This window comes from Aptenodytes patagonicus, chromosome 1 (assembly GCF_965638725.1).
Source record: "Aptenodytes patagonicus chromosome 1, bAptPat1.pri.cur, whole genome shotgun sequence".
Classification (NCBI taxonomy): Eukaryota; Metazoa; Chordata; class Aves; order Sphenisciformes; family Spheniscidae; genus Aptenodytes; species Aptenodytes patagonicus.
Genome location: NC_134949.1, coordinates 86,632,377 through 86,657,037, shown reverse-complemented (window position 1 = coordinate 86,657,037; position 24,661 = coordinate 86,632,377). Strand labels below are relative to the sequence as shown.

General features: G+C 38.1%; 1 protein-coding gene across 2 annotated transcripts in view; it reads left to right on the top strand.

Annotated features, from left to right (window-relative positions):
* Positions 1 to 20,827, top strand: part of PRMT8 (protein arginine methyltransferase 8) — a 73,682-nt gene extending 52,855 nt beyond the window's left edge. The window contains exons 5-10 of one of the 2 annotated variants that reach the window (XM_076346302.1): positions 262 to 404; positions 795 to 882; positions 4,469 to 4,584; positions 11,557 to 11,707; positions 17,468 to 17,589; positions 19,393 to 20,827. In XM_076346302.1, coding sequence (XP_076202417.1) covers positions 262 to 404; positions 795 to 882; positions 4,469 to 4,584; positions 11,557 to 11,707; positions 17,468 to 17,589; positions 19,393 to 19,476 — 704 coding nt within the window. In that variant the 3' untranslated portion in view covers positions 19,477 to 20,827. The remainder of the gene's footprint in view (positions 1 to 261; positions 405 to 794; positions 883 to 4,468; positions 4,585 to 11,556; positions 11,708 to 17,467; positions 17,590 to 19,392) is intronic. The other variant, XM_076346292.1, reaches the window with a different exon arrangement.
* The last annotated feature ends 3,834 nt before the right edge of the window (positions 20,828 to 24,661 follow it).

The following is a 24,661-nucleotide window of genomic DNA, read 5'->3' as shown; positions in this document are numbered from 1 at the left end:
ATATGAGTTTTATTTAGTTTGGGTTATGGTTTTTGTTGGGGTTTTTTTCCTTTTATACTGATACTAAAACTTCTGTTTATTATACTTAACTGCAAGTAGTTTTAAAATAGTGTAAAATCCATTGAGTCACATGGAGTCACCCCTTATCTACAGGCATTTAAGAAGAGAATCATATTGAAAAGGTCAGCCTGACGTTCACCAGTAAGGAACTTAGTCAGGTGTTTTATTATGTGAAACATATTTCTTGGATTCTTTTTTCAGTAATCACAATATTTAAAGGTAAAGTGGAAGAAGTTGAATTACCTGTGGATAAAGTAGACATCATCATCAGCGAGTGGATGGGTTACTGTCTGTTCTATGAGTCAATGTTAAACACAGTCATCTTCGCACGAGACAAGTGGCTGGTAGGTGCTCTGCATGTCATACTCCTTGCTGGAGCAATCGTCATTTATTTTCTGACTACAAGCCTTCCCTTTCCTACTGTCACCATAACAAGACCCAGTTACATCTCCAAGTGCCATTTCTTAGGCTTTAATGAAAAGATTAACAATGGGAATCTCAGTGAAAGAGCTTTGCTTTTGATTAACTGCTGGTGAAATTCCTATAGACACTATCTAATGACATTGCCACAGGCTGCAAGAGTTGCTGAGATTAAAGCTGATGTGACAATCTGAAGGAAAACAATAAAGGCATGCAAGGGGTGCTTGTCTGGTTTTTGTATGTGCAGTTCAAAATGTGATGTCTTTGTCAGGTGAATAGATTACGAGATCCATTTCCCCACAATTCATCAACAGAAACCTGGAGGGCTAATGTTTCCAGACCGAGCTGCTTTGTACGTGGTAGCAATTGAAGACAGACAGTACAAGGACTTCAAAATTCACTGTGAGTAAACGCCTAACAGTAACCCCCCTTTTCTATGGTTATTTCCCTAAACTATTTGATTTATAGTGGCTTACTGTAATCTCTTCACTGGCAAAGTTTTGCAAAAGCCAAGAAATCATGCTGACCAGATCATGGCCAGAATTCCAATATAAACATGAACTCTCAGAAAACTCTAGTCTGGTGATAAATTCAGGAAACTTGCAGTAATTTAAAGTGCACAAAGGAAAGATGCATGAATAAATTGATGTAGACCTTGCTTGGAGTTATACTGATACCTCTACCTCTATTTTAAAATGTGGATTTTAGGAGATTTGTTTTGTTGTTGTTTTGATAAATACATCATCCCACATAACTGCCATTAAAATTGGTAATATTCTCTTGCCATCCAGATGCTGGTTTTTGTTTTTAAAATAACAAGAACAGAAAAATTAATAAGATGCAAATGAATTCTAAATGTTAAGAAATAAGCCTAGAAAAAATATCTCACTAATAAGCTTGTCAAGGAAAAAAAAAAAGTAATGCTTTTTTAAAACACTTTATATGAGAATTTTTAAATCAAAAATAAAGATCAGAAATTTTCATTTTACTTTGATGTGAAAAAAAGTTCTAAACTTTTTTGTTTTACTTCATAGATGCATAAAATTGTCTTTTTCTTTACATTTAAAATGTTTGGGTTTTTTTTTCCTTGAAGTTTCATTGAATAACTGGTGCTGTTAGTGACCTCTACAGGTCCAGCCTCCTGCTCCAAGCAGGCCAGATTTCACAGTTAAAGCAGGTCACTCAGGGACCTGCCCTGCAGAGTCAAGAGATGGGGATTCCATAGCTTCTCTGGGCAGTTGTTCAAATGCTGAAGCACGCTCAGGAATAAACATGTTTCTGAATATCCAATCAGAATTTTCCTTGCTGAAACTTGCCTTCATTGTCCCTTGTCACCTGAAGGGAATCTGTCTTTTTCTTTGTTTCTGTAGCAGCAGATAGCAATTAGATCCTACCATTAGCCTTTGCTGTCCCAGGCTAAGCAAATCCAGTTTTCTTGGACACTTCTCATATCTTAGCATGTGGTTCACTTTCATCACCGCAAGGTCATACTCCTGGTTCATGTTCAACTTGTTGTCCCCCAGGTCACCCAAGTTTGGATTTATTTGGTCATAATAGTTTTGATGAAATAAGTAAGTTCTACATTATTTCACTCTTCTATTTTTTTTCTTTTTTGACTTTTATTTATTTTTCAGAGCTGGTCAATTTCACTTAAAGGCATTTTCCATTAAGGGGAAAAAAAAATCACAAAATTCCTAAGCATTTTTATTAATTAAGGATACATGCAAAAGCTTGGGTAAAACTAGTGGGTTCAATCAACCTTTAAATGAAAATGCCTAACTCCTCATTCCTTGCCTCTCAGCTCCTATCAGAAAAGAAAGTGTGGTGTTTCTGTAATCAAATTCAGTGCCAATACACAGAACTGCCAATGGGTCAAAACTGCCATTTTGGGTCAAAAGCAAGCCCAGTACAGTGAGGCAGTGCCAAGAAGTCTGTGTAGGTGCCAGGGAGAATTATATCTACTCCTCAAACACAGCCTAATTTTTCTTCTCAGTTATGTGATGACCTTGACAGCTAAATTCCTTACAGAATTTACAGATTCAAAAGGATGTATGAGGCATCCATTCTGTAAAGGAATCAAAGCCATTTTGGCCTAAAAACATCCCTTATGCCTTCATTCACCTTGCTTTTGAACCCTTTCCTTTCTAGGCCTTGAGCCTTTTTCTTTTCTCACAGACAATACACCTTTTTTCAACTCGTTTATTTTTTCATTGTTTAAAAAAAATGTTTTGGGTACTTTTTCTCTTCTAAAATGTTTTCCTTTAAGACACTTTCTTTTCTGATTTCACCTCTGATTTCCCTTCCCCCCTTACTTTTTATACCTCTGTGTCTTCTTCACTTATTTCCATCTCACTACCTACCTGTACCACCATCTTGTCTCTCTTTTCAGTTTATAAATCCTTGATGGTGTCTCCTTACATTTCAGTTTTTCACCTTTCTTTTTTCTCTCTTAAGGTGGATAGAGTCTTGCCTTCATATGAGATGCAGGGCTGAGCATTTCAAAGGGCACTAAAGAACCATCATACTGATTAAGAAATAATGCAATATGAGGTTTCTAAAAAAATCTGACTTCTGATTTCTCAAACGCCACAGAGTACTACTATAGTCAATTACTCTGATTTCCTGCAAAATGTGAAACATACAATTTTATCTTTTAATTCCTGCGACAGGTCTCTGTCTAATACAGACTGTGGCATATATTTCAAAGGCATCCCATGTAGGCTGAAGTACATCAAGTGATGGAGGCCCCAACAACACTGTTAATAAATTGTTCCTCCAGGGTTTCCTAGTTAATCTTTTCTGTGTAACCTTGTAAAAACATATGGCTTCTATAAATATAATCTGAAGTTCCCACATGCTCACGATGCCTGAAGTGAAAGTTTTGATCACCAGCTCCCCTGAAATATTGAGAAACTCACAGCCCAATAAAGAGATAATTAAAGAACTGTTCATGTCCAGATTTGTTCCAATTTAGAAATACGCAGATTTTTTGCTCATACTACATTTTCAATCATAGTCCTCTGGGAACACCAGTAGCTCAAATGCTATGCTCTGAAAAAACAAGACATTTCAAACATGCTCACTATTGCTGTTTATCAGTTTACCTTGCTTGTGTTCAAACAATTTTTTAAAAAGTTCACCATATTCAGTTTAGACTTTCAGGTGGAGCACTGAATGGACCTTGACTTGTATGATTCATAAGACTAAGATTTCACTTTTTTTGGAGGTGTTGTTTCCATTTTGTTAAGCAATCTTAAAAGCAAAGCTAGTGTACTTTTCAATGTTTCAATTTTTTAATGTTTTCATTTTGTTCAAGAAAAAAAAAGAAAACAAAACTCAGCAAGATAAGAAGCATTTATCAGAACAATCAGAAGAACGGTTCAAATATAGATCAGCATGGCTTTTAAACCTTTTAGAAAGGGGACATCTTGCTTTTTTGTCATGATGTACATGCAGAATAAAACTTGGATGCCCCAAATATTGAAACACACCTGTAATTCTACTCCTGTCAGTAATTCACTTGCTGAAACTAAGACTACTTAAATAATTAAAAAAGCATGCAAACTGCTGATTGAATAGCAATCTATATAAAAAGGAAATATTAACCAGAATGGATAGAAAAGGATAGAATAATCTTAGCAGCTATTCCCAAGTCTCAACCTGACATATTATATGATTTTGGGCAACACTCTCAAATGTCTAAAGCAACGAAAATCATCGACAAATCTCATATAACACATTTTTGGGGACACCAAAAAACAAGGGCCACTTGTTCAAAGATGTACATTGAGGGGTTATTTTGCCACAACTGCATTATCTGTAAAATAGCAATGATGACATAGACAACTGGGGCAGGGAGCAAAGAGCTAAAGAGGAGAGCTGAAAGTTAGGGGATGGCAGAAATTCTTTCAAATGAAAGATGCTTTGAAAAACAAAAATTATTTTTATTATTACTGCTAATCTTTGACACATCCATTTGCATTGACAGGGTGGGAGAATGTGTACGGCTTTGACATGACCTGTATTAGGGATGTTGCCATGAAGGAGCCTTTGGTGGACATAGTAGATCCAAAGCAAGTGGTGACCAATGCCTGTTTAATAAAGGTTTGGTAATTCCAAATATACCTAATTATGAATGTTTACACCTAACTGTAGGATTCTTTGGAGACCTGCTGCTTATGTTTTACTACCAGCTTTGTATGCTTCTAACTAGCTGCAGAAGCATTCATCATAGAATGCTATCACATTAAGAAGGAAAATTGTGCAGTTTTAAATTAGTCAGTACTAGTAAGTTGCACATGCCCAATACTGTCACCTCAGCTAAGCATGAACATTGATACCCTGATCACTTGTGGAATACCCAAAAGCAAGATGCTCCTTGTGACTCTGTACTCATCTGGCTACTGCTAACTGTAACTTAAGACTCTTACAAATTATACATATGCAAATATTGGATAAATAGAGACATGGTGTATTTAGATATGAATTTTAGTTGCCTGTCTTCTTGTAAATAGAGGTTGGAAATTACTAATGGAATGCTGCTGAGGAGAAAGGGTAAATTAACTCTGTTTGCAGTAAAAAAGACTGAAGCATCAGTTTCTGAATTAGTCAGCTCTGATGAAATAACTCTAATTTACTCCAGAGCATGAGATCAGAATTGGAACCTAATTTACTTGTATAACTTCCTCATTCTTAGCCTTATCCAGAATGTTACTATGTTCTCCCAGCGCAAACATCTGCAGCCAGAGGTTAGCTTGTACCCTGTTCCACATGTAAGACAGAATGGTCACTACTCCCTGTTCACAAGACCAGGTTAAGAATCCATAGCCTGCAGGAACACATGAAAGCTCTAAAATTCCTTCCATGTGAAGCAATCCTCCTCATGCAGGACTACTCTCATGAATAAGGCTGTCCACATCAATAGCAGTGGTAGGGTCAGGTCCATGAATCCAAGAGTGTGCTCATTTATCCCGAAGACTCAGTTCTGATTTTTCCCTTTCACTTCTTGCCAGTAACAAACACAGCATTAAGTATTCCCATATGCAAGAAGGAAAGACGTATCTTCAGTCTGTAGAAACTTTACTGAAAGCAGGAAAAAGGAACAGAAGTAGAAACTCTGTGTGAGTACGTATGCATGCACAGCCTATCTGCACTGAGGGGAACACAAGATGGTTGTATCTGAAAACAGCCTGAGCCAGAGCAATTTAAAATTGCAATACACACAAAATAAACAGCTATTTAGACTGCATAAAATATGTCTGGAGAGTGAGAGATCAGGTGGCAAAATGGTTTGGCTTCTCTGGAATAAAAAGTTATAAAAGCTGCATGCCCTTAAATGAAGTGCAAATCTAACACTTTCTTTGAAGTCTTTCAAAGTCTTTCAAAGTCTGAAATCTAACACTTTCTTAGAAGGTCTTTGAAAGTAATTGGGTTTAAGAAGACAGACAAAATTTTTCAAACTGTTCCTATTCAGGTTTAATATTTAATTCTACACAGCCTGACATCTTTTGTCCATACACTGAATGGTGCTTTACCATGTAATGGCAGCTTGGGAGCAAAGCAGGTAATAACTACACAAGCAGAAACCACTCTCTGTTCCAGAATCTGTCCCTAATCTCACAAACTGGTCACTAAAAAAAGTGAAAATTGTCAATGAAAGGCAGGAAGGAGGGAGGCTTTTGTTCAGGCTAGCAATATGGAAGCAGGAAAAACTGATGCTGCATATCTTTTTTCAATTTAATGTACTTTTGCACGTGGTTTATTTATATAAAGAGCATTTCTTTGATCCTGAAAATATTTGTGAATTCAGAGAATAATATTAGCCTAAGAAAACATTTGAGAATAAACAAAGCAATAATGTTTAATTATTCAAATGTTTTATTACAGCATTTAAAGATGGCAAAGCTTATTCATATTAGATTCACAAAGGGATTTTTTTTAGGGGTGTATTCAACCCAAAACCAGCTAACTTAGGGTGCCTACCAGATGAGTCTGGGTTCCCTGTACGTTAGTCTGTAGATGAACTAGTCACTAGATGCATTCCTAACAGACCAGTCAGAGCCCTGTGCTTCTGCTGTTATTTCAATTCCCAATTTAGTTGCTCTGAATTGTTCTACAAAATCAGCAAAATAAGACATCAACCCCTGCATGCTATGTAACCATGACACTTATCTAGAATGCTGGAGACTTCAGTAAAATTTCCTCATTTGTACTCTTCAGGAATTGGATGTAACCCAAGTCTTGAACACTTCAAGGAACTCTACCCACTAAGCCACAGGTGCACGGGGGGTGGTGCATGCAGGGAATACAGCAGCATCTCTGTTGTGGAAGCAATTCCCCTTTGAATGATCTCTTAAAAATATCCCAGGGGCATAGGAATTTTCCTGGCAAGTAGGAGTCCTCTATTTAAATTCCAAACCAAATCAGCCAGGGAGGGTAGTGGAACCAAAGCATCTTCAAACCACCAGTCAATAACTGATCTCAGGAAAAGTGTACAAGCGTCCTTCTGAGGGCCCACTGCTTTCAGTAACATTGCCTGAAAAAATGGAAAAGTTTGTTTCAAACTCAGTAAAACAGTTGTGGTTTTTTCTCTGATTCCCTTGCATATTAGAGAAATACAAATGGGTTTGGGTTGACCCAAAACTTCTTCTCCATGTTAATTTTGATTTGGTGTCAGTACCAGAGACTACAATAACATAAATCAATTCTTCACACAGCTGTAGAAAAACCTGCAATAAGAGAGTGGCAAAAACTCACAAAACCAAACAAGAATGAAGACCATGCCACATCCAGTTTATAATAAAAAATACTGTTGGACTTTCCTGAATATCCTCCCCTATCTAGCCACAGAGAAAGAACAAAAAAAAAAAAGAAAGAAATCTACTTCTGTGCTCCCATTTGTCCTACACTTTCCAGGAACAGTTTAAAGCTCCTGCAGGTCACACACCACTTTAAGATTACACAGTTTAATGCTATTTAAAGCACAAACTGCCTTCCTTGAACAAAAAAAAATATGCAACATTCTTGTTCATCAGAGAACATAGCATAATAGAAAAAAACCATTGACCTATATGCTCAAATATCCAGTTCTTTGAGAAATTTCTGCTGTTTGGAAATATCATGATTCACCTGTATGAAGCCTTATTTCAAAGGACCTGCAGTATTTTCTGCAAAAAGGTACTGTTGCTCAGAGAGATCCAGCCACACAGGTGAGGCACTTGTCTTGAGCTCTGATGAGTCCCACATTCTTCTCCCATAGTAATCTTGACCCATGAGGTTTAGGACAAGGCATTCCTCATGAGACTTTTCTCTTGCTCCACTGCATCTTCAGTGAACTCCCTAATCACATTCCTTTCTCCCAGCTTCTCCTAAAGTAAAGCAAGAGGCACCTATGCCACTCATTTTCCATCTTTCTTCAAACACTGCTCTTTTTTTTCTCATTTTTCTTCTCTACTGTTTTCTCCACATGAAAATCTCCCTTCCCTTTCCTAAGTGACTTTCCCTGTCTCTCTTTCCTTTCCAACAGTTCTCCCCACAGTCTTTCCTTTCAGCATCCTCAGATTTAACTCCGCCTATTCCCCCCACCCCCAAAAAAACCCCAAACCCAAACAACACCCTAGTAATTTTCAGGCATTTCCTTCTGTGCAAACAGGAATAGGTGGCAGAAGAGGGGCCCTGGCAGGAGGCTGAGGTCTCTGTTATCTAGAAGCCATAGCTACACTTGCTTCCCTGTTATTTCATCTAATAGAAAATGAACATATGCTGCAGTATCTAGTCAAAACAATCTCAGATACTTCAGTCTTCCTTTCACTGCTCCCCCGAAACACCCAGAATTTAATATTTCTTCTCTCCCCACATTAATACTGTTAGTTCTCTGCACTCTAAAAAAAAAAAAAAAAGAAAAAAGAAAAATAATTTTCTTTTGGAAAAGTGCATGTGTTTTGGGGGCTGACTATTGCATTCAGTGCTCCCCTCACATCTGTATGCATGTGTGCAACTGACAGTATAGGTCATTTTCTCAGTGCTTGTCAGAAAATAGGGTTTGGCCCTTTCTCCTTTCCCTAGCAATTAATTTTACTTCTCAGCCTTCAAATCACTTCTCTAGCCATCAATCCTTTCCTGAAGCTGGCAATATCGCTTGTACCAATGCTGCCTGTACTCCAACTTCTACACCAGTTCAGCACCTTTACCTGCTTTGATTAGGACTGCCTTCACCATCACATCCTATGTTGGGATGACCACTTCCCTCTTTGTCCAAACCAAGACAGCTGGTGCAACGGGGGGGGGGGGGGGGGGGGTAACCGCCACCCCAAATCCAAAAACAAACAAACAAAACCCCCCACCAAAACCAGACATTCACTGACATTTGAATCTTTAACTTATCTTCATGCTTACACAATCCTAGCTGAGTAGGCTGACTGGCTGGGAAGGGGATGAGAAAAGAGGTGCAGTGGCACTCTAGAAGCAACCTTAATTAGGATTCGCATAAGGAAACGGGTCAGGCAGCAAGTCAACATTTTTTCCCATCAGCAAACCTGACTCAGGGTTGTTTCTCTCATTACTTAGGTTGCCTTCAGCTAGTGATAGGGTGTTGGGTGATACCATTCAAACAAGAAATACATAGCAGCTAGCAACACCGCATCTCAACCTCACTGTCATCATCCCTGTGATTCTAAATGATCTTCTTTACATCATTTGCTCAGTCCTAAAGCAATTTGTGCCACAGGACAGCCCAGGAACCATTCTTTATGCAATGAATGTAAAAACTGGACCTCTATCTGTCTCTGCAACAGGGACATGTAGCATGGGATGTCTCATGGTCTTTCATGCAGTCAGCCACAGTCTGGACCTCTTTATTTAGCTGATAATTCTGACACTTTTATTGTTGCTCAGCTTAACACATTTTATTTTTTTAGTATAATTAAGAGCTGTATTTTGATCAGATCACTGCTTAACTATGCCCATTTTGTTGTTGTTTTTGAAATCTGAATGAAATATGGTAAATCATGACTTTTCCACTTATTTTATGCAAAGATAGCATTTGTCATCTGTGCTGTTAGCTGCAATTAATGTTCAATGAGCAGTGACATTTAATATAGGAATATATAGTAGCCAGAGTACGATTCAAAGACATCACCAAAACATGATCAGGCCAGTTTCAAAACTATATTAATTAATAAAAAACCCCACATTTGTCTCATATCTTGCATAGTAAAAAAAGCATGTTTCTGTCCTTAAAAAAATGACTGCAATAGTGACCACCATTTTATCCAGCACATCTGTTCAATATTTCTGAGACATTTCCACTAACTTCTCTAATAAAAATATTTCTTACTGCTTTTGATTCCACTTTACCCTGCAGAGCCAACACAGCTTAGAGAGAGGGAGCTAAATCCCTTTTATGTGCCTCATCATCGGACTTAATTCACAACTGCCCCACAGTGATACCACTAAAAAGCCACCAAAAATTACAGAAATCTGCACCTATCACCCACCAGTCCAGTCTAGCTTGTCAAAGCAAATTTTGCAGGCTGCTATGGAAGTCAGCCAGAAGACTTCAGAAATTCTTATTCCTAGTATGCTTTTTTCTTTTTATCTCCTCTTGAGAAAAAAAAATACATTTTAAGGCTATCACAGCTTTAAATGACCACTTATAAGCATGGGTCACTTATAACCACTAGTGACTCAGGGTGCCATTGCAATGTAGTAGAATAATTTTTGTTATGGTTAAGTTATTCTTGAACAGTATTGCTAATCAGACAGGCCAAAACTATGGCTTGCTTAAATCATCTCACCATAAGTTTTCTAAGTCTCAGAAACACATGATATGTGGTCCATGGAAAGACCTCAGTAACTGAAATATAGCTGCATCTTTTGATGTCTATTGTTGCAGAGTTCTCTTAGGTTATAGAATGCATTGCTAAAAGAGCCCTCTAAGAGCCCCTGTTCTAGACTCTGCTCTCCATTTCTGCACTGTGAGTCTGAAGTGAAGCTGGTGAGGTCAGTGATATGATTCCTGGCTTACGCTGGCAGAGGAAATTTGGATTTCTGCCTACAAAGCTTCTATTTCTCTGTATGAATGAACAGTTTTGTTGTTAATACTGTCTTTCTGAATAAAAGATAAAAATATTTTGGGGGTATCTGGCTCTTGCCACATATGCCTTGACAAGGACAATAAGGACAGTGAAGCCAGATACACTTAGGAGGATATCAGAAAGTACACTGATAGGAAACATTTCTCATAGCATTAGAATACAATTAATAGTATTTCAGACTTAGTATCCTCCCTATCATGACTATGAGTTTTGGAAACAACCCAGATAAAAGCAATATCTAGCTGGGAAAATCAGATCCATCTAAAACACTCAGTTTAAGCCTTGAACAGTGAGATTTAAGTACTGATGGAAATAAGCAATCTTGGAGACTACATCATTGCTCCCAACTACTGCAATCAAGCCATAGTACAATTTATATGATTTGCTTCTGTCTAGTTCAAGAGTAAGATCCCTGCGCTTACTATTTGGGATTGGTTATCTGACATAGGACTAGAAAGCATTATCAGCAAAAAGCAGACCCCTGTCGTGCCTCAGATGTTTTCACTGCTTGACACAGTCAAAGCACATTCCCTTCCAGAGATGCTCAAACAAATCAGAAGTTTATTTTTATTAAAAACCCAACTCTGCCATCTTTCCTCATGCTGACAGTCCCTGATGATGAAAGGTCTTAGAACTGGTACTTATATCTCCATTTCAACATCCATTGTGCCTATATTTGTCAAAGCACGTTTTTACCTTGATTTCCTCCAGCTCCTGCAGCCCCTCCCTGCCATTCCCAAGGACACACACTTTTCTGTGAATGGTCTCTCTTATCACACTCTGTCAACTTAGTCAGATAACTGGATCATTTGCTGATGATTCAATATATTCAAATGTACCATTGATTTCTTACAGTGTTAAAGGGCTGCCAGTTGTCTTTGTTGCTGATCATTAAATAAAATGCTTCAGTACATCACTTAACACTTACCTTAGAGTCACAGACATCTGCACGTAAATGTCTTTTTCTTTCTCCTCAAAACAGGAAGTAGATATTTATACAGTGAAGACTGAAGAATTGGCATTTACTTCTGCATTTTGCCTCCAAATTCAGCGTAATGATTACATTCATGCCTTGGTCACCTATTTTAATATTGAATTTACAAAGTGCCACAAGAAGATGGGATTTTCTACAGGTAATCTGTATTTCTTTTAATTTCATTTCTATTGCTATCAGTATATCAGTGCTACTGGTCAGATGAAGGTTTACTGTACCACCAGGTTTGAATTTCAGCGATAAAATTATTGTCACTTTGGGGTAGGTGAGCAGGATGGGGAAAGGACAACTGCTTGTAGGAATTCTGCAAAAACAGAGGCAGGATCTCACAATGGCTACCAAGCTTAGAGCTCAGCAGGAATTATGACCCAGGAGTTTATGCCCATCACCAGTTATATCTAAATCCTGTGTCAAGTTCCTCAGATTAGACAGGGAATTGTTGGCTCAGTGAGAGATAGCAGCTCTGCATCCTAGTTTCCCCCAAATCCGAAACGCAACAAAAGCTCTTGTTTGTCTCAGCGTCTAGAACAAAACCATTGTTTTTTTCCAAGATATAACCACACACATACTGCTTATGTAAATAAGCTCTAACAACCCAAATGTGAAAATCTACCTTGGTGAGCAGATATTTAAAGGAATAACTCCATTCCTGTCAGGCATCGTTTACCAGAGTGAATGAACCAGCCAGTGTTGCAAAAAATGTAAAAACCTCATGACTGTTTTAATGACAAGAACAACAAATTACAGTTGGTACTGGCTGCAGTTAGCACCATTACACAACTCAAACAGGTGTAAATGGGACCTGATGTAAGTTAAATATGATTAGAAATCTCTTTTCTCCCTTCACAGGAGCTCTCAACCCTTTACATTAGATTCAAAGCTCAAAGTACTTTGTTAAAATACTTATTTATATTTGATTCTAGAAGTATAATCATATGGATGATGTTATTTGGTACCTCATATTCTTATGTTTTTCAGCAACCGTGTTTCCCTGGTCATTCTATAAATGTGTTATACTATAGTATTTCCCACACCATAGTAGGCATCAGTATGTGCTGGGAAACAAAGTGTAGCTAAGGAGACATGAACAATCTATGAGACACTGCAGTGCTATCCTGAAGTGCTAATATTTCTGGGTTCATGCTGAACAAAATTATCTAAGGTGGAAAACACTTTAGGATTTAGGCATTTGTTTTTTCCACAGAAAAAAACAAATTCTGCTGTTTTTTCAGTGGAAGGCAGCCCATTAATCTTTTCTAAAAGGTAATATAGTCAAACCTCCAGTTTTCTGTAAAAAATAGCTTTGAATGAAGGGTTACTGTGTTGTGATGTTAACCGAAACCTACCCTAGTAAAGGAGGTCTATTTATATTGCCAGAACTACGTGAAAGGTCTTTTATATCATTGAGAATGTGGCTTCATCTTCAAAGGAATGATGGAATGTGTTTATGGTTTATGTGTGCATATGAACATACATGTTTTAAGAAACATCCGTTGAATAGATTTGATGATTAATGTTTTCCAGTCAAATGTGTCCCATCAGCAAATCTGGCCCTCAAACCCAGCCATTCTTTTCTTGACACTCAGACATCCCAGTGAACAGGCGTCAAAAGTGGCAAGGAAAAGGACCCATTAAGTTATTGCAAGGAGTTGCTTGTCTGCAGAGTAGACATGGTAACATAGACATGCTCCAGTATCAGTATAGCAAAAGGTGGCTGGGATAAGGACTTTCTTGACTCTTCTTGCCTCTTGGGTGTATGGAATAAAGAGGGCTCACTCAGGCACTTAGACAGAAAATGTTCTGCAAGACCACCACAGGTGGGCTTAGCTTCCCTTAGCACATAGGAAGTGAGAACTTGAGGAAGGAGAGAGGTTAAATAGTATTAGGGAGAAGAGGCTACATTTGGACAAAAGCCTAGGGCTTTTTTTACCAAGTTTGTCATAGTGTTTTTCTTACAGAGAGGTTTTTGCAGACCCACCTCAACTTGCAAATATAAGTACAAGGTATTTTGTGCCTACCTGTCATAAAAAAGAGGGGAAAGGACTCACGATCTCCAATATTTCTGAACCTCTATCAAGAACAGGGTTCATCAGCAGTGCCTGAAAACCTGGCTTCTCTAAACTATCTGTAGCTCCCACAGGCTGCTACTTCAGAGGTTCTGAATGCTTAGTCATACACTCCCATGCTAGGATCCTTTCAGCTTTGATGACTTGCCCTTTCTCATCAGCCTTTCTGCAACTAGATCTCTTAGCTGCTGGTGGCTCAGCCTCCTTGGAAGCTTGCTTGGAGAGGCTTCCTATGTCTCCAAATTTTGTCTCCTGTCACTTGGCAAATGCTACATTTCTCCTATTGAATGCTTTTCTTTACTTTACTGCCAATTCTCTGAACATCTTACTTCAGTAACTAACTTCTCCAGCAGGCTGTATGGCCAAATAAAAAAGGTTGGATGTCATTGCATTCAAATGAGGAAGAGCTGCTAGCCAGATATCCATGCAAAGTCAAATTCTTAAGGTTTTCACGTCCATGCTCAAGTTGTTTGTGTGTTTTTGACAAGGCCTTCTTCTAAAACCAAAGTTCACTCTGGCCTTCTTTGATGCAAATGAGGCTACAGCCATATCACCAATTATAGCAGATCTAGGGACCACTCTGAAGCCTGTGGGAACCAATTAGTTGTGTCTCCTCTGCACAGTACTTGGTCCAGGGTTTCCTCTGGGTCCAATGTGGTGCTCCTCTGATTGCACTAAGACAAGTACTATTTATGTGGAGGGGTTAATTGTTATTCAAAGTATCTAAAATAATGGGAGAGGTGCCTTGCAGCCATTGGAGAAGTAGGGTTTTTATACCATGAAACTGATAGTACATGAGTTGTGCCTCAAGGTATGCCATCAGGACTACAGAACCTTAAACAAGTCCATAGGACCAGACAGGAGGCATCCAAGCATGGTGAGGGTGCTGGTCAATGTCATTGTAAGGCTACCCTCTAACATCTTTAAAAGGTCATGGTGATGGGGGAAGGTTCTTGATGATTAGAAAAAGGCAGCTATCACATCCATCTTCAAGAAGTGCAGTAAGCAGGATCCATGGAACTACAGGCCAGTCAGCCTTACCTCAGTTCCTGCGAAGGTTATGACACAAATCCACCTGGAAACTATTTCCAGCTATATGAAGGACAAGAAGGTGATTGAGAACAGCTAGCATGGATTTACCAAAGCCAATTATATATAAAAAAGATGGCAGCTTATAAAAAAGATGGCGGTAAACTTTTTAGCAGGGCCTGTTGTGACAGGACAAGGGGGAATGGCTTTAAACTAAAGGGGGGTAGATATAGACTAGATATAAGGAAGGAATTTTTTACACTGAGGGTGGTGAAACTGGAACAGGTTGCCCAGAGAGATGGTGGATGCCCCATCCCTGGAAACATTCAAGGTCAGGTTGGACGGGGCTCTGAGCAACCTGATCTAGTTGAAGATGTTCCTGCCCATGACAGAGGGGGTTGGACTAGATGACCTTTAGAGGTCCCTTCCAACCCAAGCTATTCTATGATTCTATAATTATACCTGACCAACCTGATTGCCTTCTAGACGACTAGCTGTGTGGATGAGGGAAGATCAGTGGCTGTTGTATACCTTGACTTTAGCAAGGCCTTTTATACAATCTTGCATAGCATCCTTACAGCTATATTGGTGAGATACAGACTGGATAAGTGAACAATAACATGGGTGAAAAATTGGCTCAAAATGTGTCAGTCAGCAAAGTCAAACCAGAGGCCAGTTATTAGTAACATCCCACAGGTGACCAACAGTGAGGTCAATATTGTTCCACATCTTTATTAACGACGTGGATGATGGGATAGAGTGCACTCTCAGCAAATTTGTTGATGATCCCAAACTGGGAGGAGCATAGGCTGGAGAGAAAGGGCTGCTATTTAGAGAGACCTACACAGGTTAAAAATGGGCTGATGAGAACCTTATAAAGTTCAGCAATGCCAAATGCTAAGTCCTGCAGCTGGGGCCAAACAACTCCAAGTTGCTTGGGCCAACTGGATAGAAATCAGCTTTGTTGGAAAAGACTCTTGGATTCTGGTGAGCAACAAACTAAACAAGAGTCAGAAGTATGCCTTTGCAGCAAATCTGGCCAATCATCCTGACCTGTATTAGCATGAGTGTAAACAGGAGGTTGAGGGAAGTGGTTCTCTGCCTCTATTCAGCACATCATGATAAGGTAGGTGTGGAAAAAGTTACTCCATGAAAAGGCCATTTGGCCTTCTGTAACTGAAGGAATAGACACCACTGTCTATAAGACTGGTCTGGATTCTCAGCTAGTGTCTGCTGGCAAAGCTCTACTGAATTCAGTAAAATATCCAAGTTTGTAGGACATGAGGAAGTGCCACTTCATTGATATGTCATTTTTTTAATTATGAAGAAAATAAGTGTGTGATTTGGAGTAGACTTGAAGACCTGTGCTTACATTCCACACACACACCTTGTTCATGGAGCACAAGTTTCCAGATATGTCAGGCTTTTCTAAGGAAGATAGCTCTGCCTAAGGGCATGTGCACATGTACATGTGTGTGTATAAGAAAGCAGTTATGATTTAAAATATAAGTTCTGTTTAGTTTTGGTCTAACATGTTTTCAGTTAGAAATTTTACAGGGGCATGTCCAAATGGAAAACAAACAGATTCTGGATCTGAACTCCTGCAAGATGTCTCCATTTCGCAATTGAGATTAACAGTCATAAGACTGTCTAGATGCATAGCCAGAAATTATCTGGTAAAATACTTTTTCTTTGGAAGATATCAGTTTGCCAACACAGTTTCTGACACGTGTGTTTATATCAGTCTTCTGATTCTAGAATTTTGGAAAAAAAGAACTGTTAAAAATTCCTGTCCTGTCAGTTTTTTTAAAAAAGCTTCATTATTTCCCCAGTCACAAACAATTTCTAAAGCCAAATATTTTTTTGAAACATTGATGCTGAAATGAAATGAGATTATTGTTTATTAAACAGTGTTAAGATATTACTAGCATGATTCAATACAGTGGGCCCATGTCTGCATCAAAAAAGTGACGGGGGAAACAAATGGAAGAAAAATAAGTTTATCAGGGGCTTTTTTGCCAGGTCAGGAAGTCTCTGAACTTGTACAGCTATTCTTAGATTCCTAGGTGCTCTTAACTGCAAGAATGCTAGGAAAAAGGAGTAACCAATGCAAGTCCATTAGGCACTGCTCAAAGAGTTGAATTTAAAACAGAAATAAAAACAAATAAGTAAAATAAAAAACTGAAATAGCAGAAGGTCATCAAAGTGATTCTGTTAAGCAAGACTAGAAATTAATTTAGACCAGTATCCATCTCTGGCAAATTGCCCATAGCATATGCCTTTAAAAAGTCCAAAAACAGGTCAAGGTGCAAGTGCCATTTCCCCAGCTGTATCCTCCTGGAAACTATAAAATCTGCTGTTCCAGGATCATGAGTCAAAGGTTTCATCTGTGTCATTGTGATTAATAGTTTTCGGTGAACCTTTCTTTCATGGTTTTGTGTAATTGTTTTTTGAACTAATTTAGACTTCTGACTTTCAAAGCACTTAGTGGTAGAGATTTCCCCAATTTGAATGTGTGTGGGTTGAAAGGAAAGCATCAAAAAAGTGCCTATCATGCCCAGTAACCCCCTTTGTGGAATCCTTCTTGCTGGGTGTGATTCATATCTAACATAGTCCAGTAAAAATCAGAAGACAACCCACTGACAGTCAAGAGAATCGTGTTGTTGTAAAGCATGTTTGCTAATATAGTATATAAGTTAAAGCATTCTATGAGAAGAAAGGCTTTTTTCAATTGTTCCCAAGTCTTAATTTGATTTGTAAGACAAAGATGAAATTTCTATAAATAACACCTATATATTTTTTAGCACCTGATGCTCCCTATACTCACTGGAAGCAAACTGTCTTCTACTTAGAGGACTATTTAACTGTGAGACGAGGAGAAGAAATCTATGGGACTATATCCATGAAACCAAATGCAAAAAATGTGGTGAGTGAGCATCACTGATTCTAATTCCAACTCTATTGATCACAAACTATAATCAACAGTAAATAAAATGCATATAAGTAAAACAATGAGCATGCTAAAGGCTCTAAATTCATGTTTATTAGTAAGAGCTCTAGTCACAGCTTCACCAAAGCTGGTGACAGCAATGATAATGCAGTGCTAATGTTACAGAACTCAGCCTGCAAACAAGCTAGCATGGGAAGGAAGAAATTATTCGAGTACATCACCAAGTCAGCTGCCCTCTTCAATCAGCTTGGCTCACATTTTGTGACACAAGTAGGCAAGGGTTTCTTCATACTGTCACTGAAATTAGTGTTAAGATCCCTTTCACCAACACAGGATGATCAAGAGTAAGTACTTCAGTTCCACATCTATAGCCAGATTTCCCAATCAGTGCCCAAGAACTCAACTCTAGGAAATTAAGTAACAGATTTCACCTGAACATCTGTATGAACTCACTGATCAAATGTACTTGAACTCACTAATCAAGTGATGTGGTTTAAAAATTGTGCCTTTCCACAGAAAATACAGATGTCTTATTTAAGACTAAAGCTAAAGCATGATAGATATCACACTATCATGACTGGTGAAAACTTCCTCAGTTTCTCTGCTATGGGCTGAGTGCTTCTTTTAACTTATAAGGAGACTATGAGACATGGTCTGATGGACAACCCATGCCTGTATAGAAGAGCAAGACATGAGAAGTACGGCTTCTGGGAGAAACAGTTGCACCATTTTCTGCCAAAAACCTTGAGCAGAATCTCTTCATTTTCTATTGCAACATACAGCCATTAAAATAACCTGGTTATAATCTGCCCATGCAGTTGTTGTAATTGTTGAAATACTGCATTTATTGACTGCAGCAAATCTTAACTTTTCATTGCCTTCCTTTTTTGCATTACTTTTCCTTTTTTGTACCAAATACAGATTGGATATGGTTTTCATAGTATTGTTGATACAGGGGAAGAAATAAACACAAAATAAACTTGGCATTAAAACAAACACATTCACTCCTGAAGCTACCGCTTGCTGTGAAAGTAGAGGAAAATAGTCTGTTTCCCACCTTTATGTTGTCCTTGAGAGACTGGAACATTTTCTTTTGGGTTGAATGTATCAATTTTCTGTTGAGGGAAAAATGAAGAAAATATTTCAAATTTGTTTGCACAGCAGTAAGCACCTGAATGCAGATTTAGGTGCTAAAATTAATGTGTTCTTGATAGTTATCATGAGACAGAGAGACCACCTTGGTTCAAAAGGATTTGTTAGTGCTTTGTTCTTCTGAAACATGAAGCGTTTCAAAAGCTTGTAGAGAGACAGCTTCATTTTGTAGGGCTATGTAGTGCCTCTTTCGAAAAAAACATGTCATTATAAGATAAAGAATGACTAAGGGCTTCTCTACAATGGGAATTTTACTACATCTATCCTGGAATAACGCCTAGTGTGAAAGCCCTTTACCCTAGATTAAGAGCATCTCAATGGGGGAATACCCTTAAAAATTGTTACAGAATACATATGATAGCACAGCATTTCAGAAGTTTCCTAGTTGTAACCAGGACAGTAAATCAGCCTTAAGAAGAAGACACAAATATGCCCTAGACATAGATTGTATGGTGAATGCTATTACACACCCTTTTTCAGTGTTAGCAACATTTAAAAACAAAAGAAGTTAGAAACCACAGTAGGTACTTTTGAATTTGCAGGTCTTTTCAACCCAAGCAATGATAACTGAATTAATACACTAAACTTACGGTCTTACTTACATGTTACATTTAAATCTTTTTACAGCGTGACCTGGATTTCACAGTAGATTTGGATTTTAAAGGACAGCTATGTGAAATGTCAGTATCTAATGACTACAAAATGCGCTAGCAAGAAACCTTTCAGAGAGATGAAAAGGAGAATTTCAAGTCCTGAACTGCTGAACTTCAAGCTAGGAACAACTGTTCACAAGATTATCATATTAAATACTAGAATGTTTACTCTGATGGAAAGTGGTAACCTGATCCTTCTTGCAGATAGTACAGGGGGCTGGGATCCCACTGTGAATGTACAGTATACAGAACTGTAGCTTTTGTCAAACATATAGGAAAAATAAGCAACAGTCTTGAGTGTTCTGGTTAACTTTAGGATGGCAGAAGATGCATATACAAATTGTACTACTTACTGTGAATTTCTGGTTCTTCCAAGCTTTGCATGTTAAAGATGATTAGGGCAGTTTTCTCACTATGAAAGACCACTACAGCACATTACTGTGATAGTATTACTGGAATTATATTAAATATAAATGAATATATATATTGTACATGAGAAAAAACTGTCATTTCATAATAGGAATTTGTTTTGTGATTATTTAATTCTCATTATGCAGTTATGGAAAAATAATGATGTTACCTCTGGCACTACTCTAGGCAGTGATATATTCCATTAACTGTCCAAAGTTATAGCTTTGGTAAATATTCCATGCAAAGTGTAGATAAGAGCTGGGCATTTACAGAAAGTTCAACAACAATCTTTTTGAATGTCCTCTGGAAAATGTGGACCATTAGTTTTAAAATTCACCTTCACAACTGGATGTCTGTCAGAGCTTTAAAAAACATCAGCTTTTTATCCTTGAAAATAATCTGTGGTGAGTTTTTATAGCTGGATTTTGCATGAGAACTTCTGAAATCAGACACCTACTATTTAAATGTGATGAATGCAAAGTCTCTGAAATGGAGGGTGATTCATGTTTCTTGGCCATGCCATATTTCAGTTCTTTGCAAGATTCTTAATACAAAATAATTTTCAAAAAAATAGGAATTAGTGTTTCCTTTTGGTGATGTTTTAGATAAGTTTTAAATTGCAAATACTATTCTCAAGAGTGCAGTGATTTGCAGGAACAAGCTTATGTCTTTAAAAAAATGTCTATGGCTTCTGATATTACTAAGATGTCTGTAGCTTCCCCATCCCCTTACACCCCTTGCTTTTCTTACAATATCTCCTGCTTATAGTTAAAATATTAACTGCTTACAACTCTTCATGTCTTTTTACTATATGAATGTTGACCATTTAATCACATGTAATTCATCAAAAACTGTGTCATCGGTCCTATCTACCCATTTTCCAGTCTGTCTGGCATTAGGCACTAAATCATGTTTCATCATGTATTGGATGAGATTGACTAGTTTTTTGCCTAAAAATCTTTTTAATCACCTGCAAATAAAGCATACTTGAAGATGTATTTTGCCAGTCTTTGTCAACTTTTCACTTTTTAGAAACCTATTTCTATTGTTTTTCCCTTCACAAAAACTGTACAGTGCCTCCATTTTCTTATGGTCTAAAGGTTATGGTCTAGGGATTGTATCACATGGTATCTATGTAGAATGAAATTAAACTGTAATTCAGTAGTAAAAGATACTGTTTGCAGTGTAGTTCATCACTGTTGTTTTAAAGCACTTTTCTTTCATTTTCTTGGAATGAGGATGAACAATTTTCCTCACAAAATGACTAGGATTTTATCTGTCAAATATTGCTGTAATTTTCAAAGGATCATTTCATAGCTAGATCAGCTAGTCTTTCAGTAATGGCTTGGACCAGAAAAATGCTAGAAGTCCCTTTCTACTAACACTTCTGTGATTCTAGGACTTTAAGGTAAGGAATTCTACCAGATTTTCTCTCAGCGCCCTCCATTTATATAAAGATACTCAGACAATGTTTTCTTCTTCTTTGCCAGTGATCACTGAGCTGACTATAACTGAAAGAGGAAAGACTCTTGCTTTGTTTGTCTAACACTTTGACAGCACTTCAAACCATCCACTTGTCTTGCCCACTGCATGAATCTTTAATATCTTTAATATCAAAAGAATAATAAAGAAGAAAAAAAACCAAACCCACCTTGTTTAAAAAAAGAAAAGACAAATCACACACACACAAAAAAGAGAATTCACAAAGGTCTGCCTACCTTTACTGAGAATGTGTCATTTTTGCCTGACAGAAAACATTGGAGAAGAAGCAGCAAAGAAAGCTTGAATAGAACAGCTCATTAACCAGTTTGAGAGGTATTTTAAGCACTGCTGTGTAGTGCCCTTTCTGCTCATCTTTCACCTAATGGCAGTGAAATGTAGGTCTCTCTTCAACAGTGGCCACCTTGCCTTCTTACTACAAGTGCCCATTCACTTAAGTTTTGCAAGATTAAGTCCTTGCTGATATTGTTCATGGCACAGTTCTGGGGTGATGACCAGACTTCAGTCACATTCACCCTGTGGAAACTGGCTTGTGCTTTTCTTCACATCAAAAGCGTATCACATATTTCTCCATCACATAAAGAACTGGGAGTGCCTACTGCAGTGCTGAGTATCTTCAAATCACAGTAATCAAAAAGAAAATTTAGGCTTCCAAGGCCATTATAGGTGTTACCTACCACTAAGGTTTTGAAAGCATCAATGAGTTCAGCATACATAGGATCTGTTAGGTCAGCATTAGTGAAATAGATATGCAAAGAGCTTGCAGGCCAGGTGCAATCGGCTGATAGGCTTTCCTCAACAGTCCAACAAGTCTGGGTAACTACCACAGAGTCTGAGCCTAATCTTCTCAAGGCTTGAACAAGAAGGTCTATCATGGACTCCAGGGTTGAACGCAAGCCACTGATATTCAACGCTTTGCATTAAAATACTAATGACAAAATCACTGTTGACGCCTGAAACAGACATATGTCTAAAGCTTTTCTTTTCCTTCCCACTGACAGGAAAAGAAGATCATGAGCTAAGGACGGAGCATGAGAAAGAAATTGAAATACAGTATTTGCACAAAAGACTGTCCCTGATAAGTAACAAATATAGCACTGGAGAAAAGGGAAAGCAGGTCACTTCTGCCTTGACTCTAATTTTAAGGCAAAAGTATTAAAAAATCTTCTCGGGGATTGTCCTGTCACTTGAAACACAAAGGAGCATCCAAAAAAGCTAGATACTGAGCATGTCTTTAAAAGGCATAGTGTGCAATTAACACTTGCAGTGCTTGTAGGATTAGGGAGGTAGTCCCTAATGTTAAGAGGGCCACTCTGTGTTCCCAAGGTTCTCTACAGAACAGTATAGTGTGACTTTATTGTCACATGCATTTCTTATTCCCAGCACCAACTAGCCCTTGCCAGATGTTATTAAAGTTTCACAGTTTTGGTTTGGTTTGGTTTGGTTTTTGCAGGGCTTGTTCTGGGGACCTTTCTATGTGCAGAATTAGGAGGTTTAGAGCCTTCTTACACTGTCTTAGACTTTTAATAGGGGTTGAAACAGTCCAGAATATAGACAAGAATATTATTCAAGACAGCATGTTTTTAGTACAGAGCTAGTTTGAAGAACCTTCTCAGAGATAATTTCTTACAGGATTTATCTTAAATTTAATATTAATTCATTAATTAATTTACCACATACAGATTTTATTGTAAATAATCAAGAGAAACTTCCTTCACTTAGAAGGTAATTTTATAAAGGATACATGGTATTCTATGTATATAATGAAGAATAAATCCCTGCTTTAAGAAGATAATCTAACAGTCACTCTCCTTTACCTGTAAAACACATCCCACACATACTACTTATATAAAAAATACATATATATGCTGTCATTGCAACATCTTGTCAACGGCATTGTAAGTGGCCCAATTCATATGGATTGAACTCAGTGTAATAGAGGACAATCTGTCTGTGTTGTGTAATCAGTAACTTCAAGTACTGTGCATACTGGTAGATGTAACGTTCTCTGTGATCAGAATACAGCACAAGCCATTAAAAAAAAAAAAAAAAAGTGTAAATAACACTTAAGAAAGACAGATTTACTTAACAAAAGCATGTCCCAGTGTCACTGGTATAATAGACAAAACAACACAGTTTTATAATTACTTTCAGATTACAAAGCCCCATGAGTGTTATAGAAATGGGAAATTAGCTTTTAGAAAGCTGCTTTCATTGGTGAGCATGCTTTTCTTTTGCAGGTAGGAGTAGCAGGAGAGAGGGGTGGGGAGGGTGGTAGAGCAGGAAGGCACCAGAGTGACTTACTTCTTATCAGTCTGTCAGTTCCCTTGTTCAGGTGGAGCCAGGGGCTCAGAACTACTTTCTCAGCTGAGTAAGAGTAGATTACTTTAGCCACAGGCAATGACTCCTGCTATATATGGAGAGGATGGGTGAGGGGGAAAAAAGAAGGTATTCGAAATGCAAAGGGGACAGCAAAACAGAGTAGCTGGAGTTATTTTGCTATAGAACCTCATAGAATCTTAGAATAATTTGTAATGGAAAAGACTTCTGGAAGTCTTTAGTCTAACTGCCTGCTCAGAGTAGGGCTAACTTCAGAGCTAATTCATGTTGCTCGGGACCTTGTCCAGACAAGTCCTGAACATTTCCGAGAACAGAGATTCCCCAGCCTCTCTGGGCAGCTGTTCCAGTGCTGTCTTAATCTCACAAGGAAGCATTTTATGTTCAGCTGGAATTTCTGTTGTTATAACTTGGGACTGTTGGCTCTTGTTCTTCTACTATTTGACTCTGAGAAGAGCCTGGCTCTGTTTTCACCATAACTCCCCATTAGATACTGAAAGATACAGTTAGTTCCCACCTTAGTCCCCTCATGGTAGCTATACCCCTCTCTTCTCTATACAACCCTTGATTGCATCCTAGCCTTTCATATGAATTACACCACCTATCCACCTGTAATCCCTCCCCCCACCTTTTTTCCTTCTAACAGAGGCTAGGTACATATTGCTACTGTTACACACTGCTTAACAAATGTATCTAAGGGTTTTACAAAGAATGTAACTCCAAGGGTCACTAATTAAAGAGAACTTCAGGTTCTCTTACCATGTTGTGTTGGTAGCATGGGGGACACATTTTATGAGTAATTTTCATATTGGCATATGAAGTGTAAGTTTATGCCAGTGTGTGTACTTGCCTAGTTTGAACATACAACAAAGCCAGGTGATTTCTTTTTCAGTAGGCATTAAGCATTCATAGACTAGTTCCAACTGGAAAAGTGGGAGGTTTTTACTCTTTTTCAAAACATTTCCTTTCAACATTTCTCAGAGATCATCTCAGAT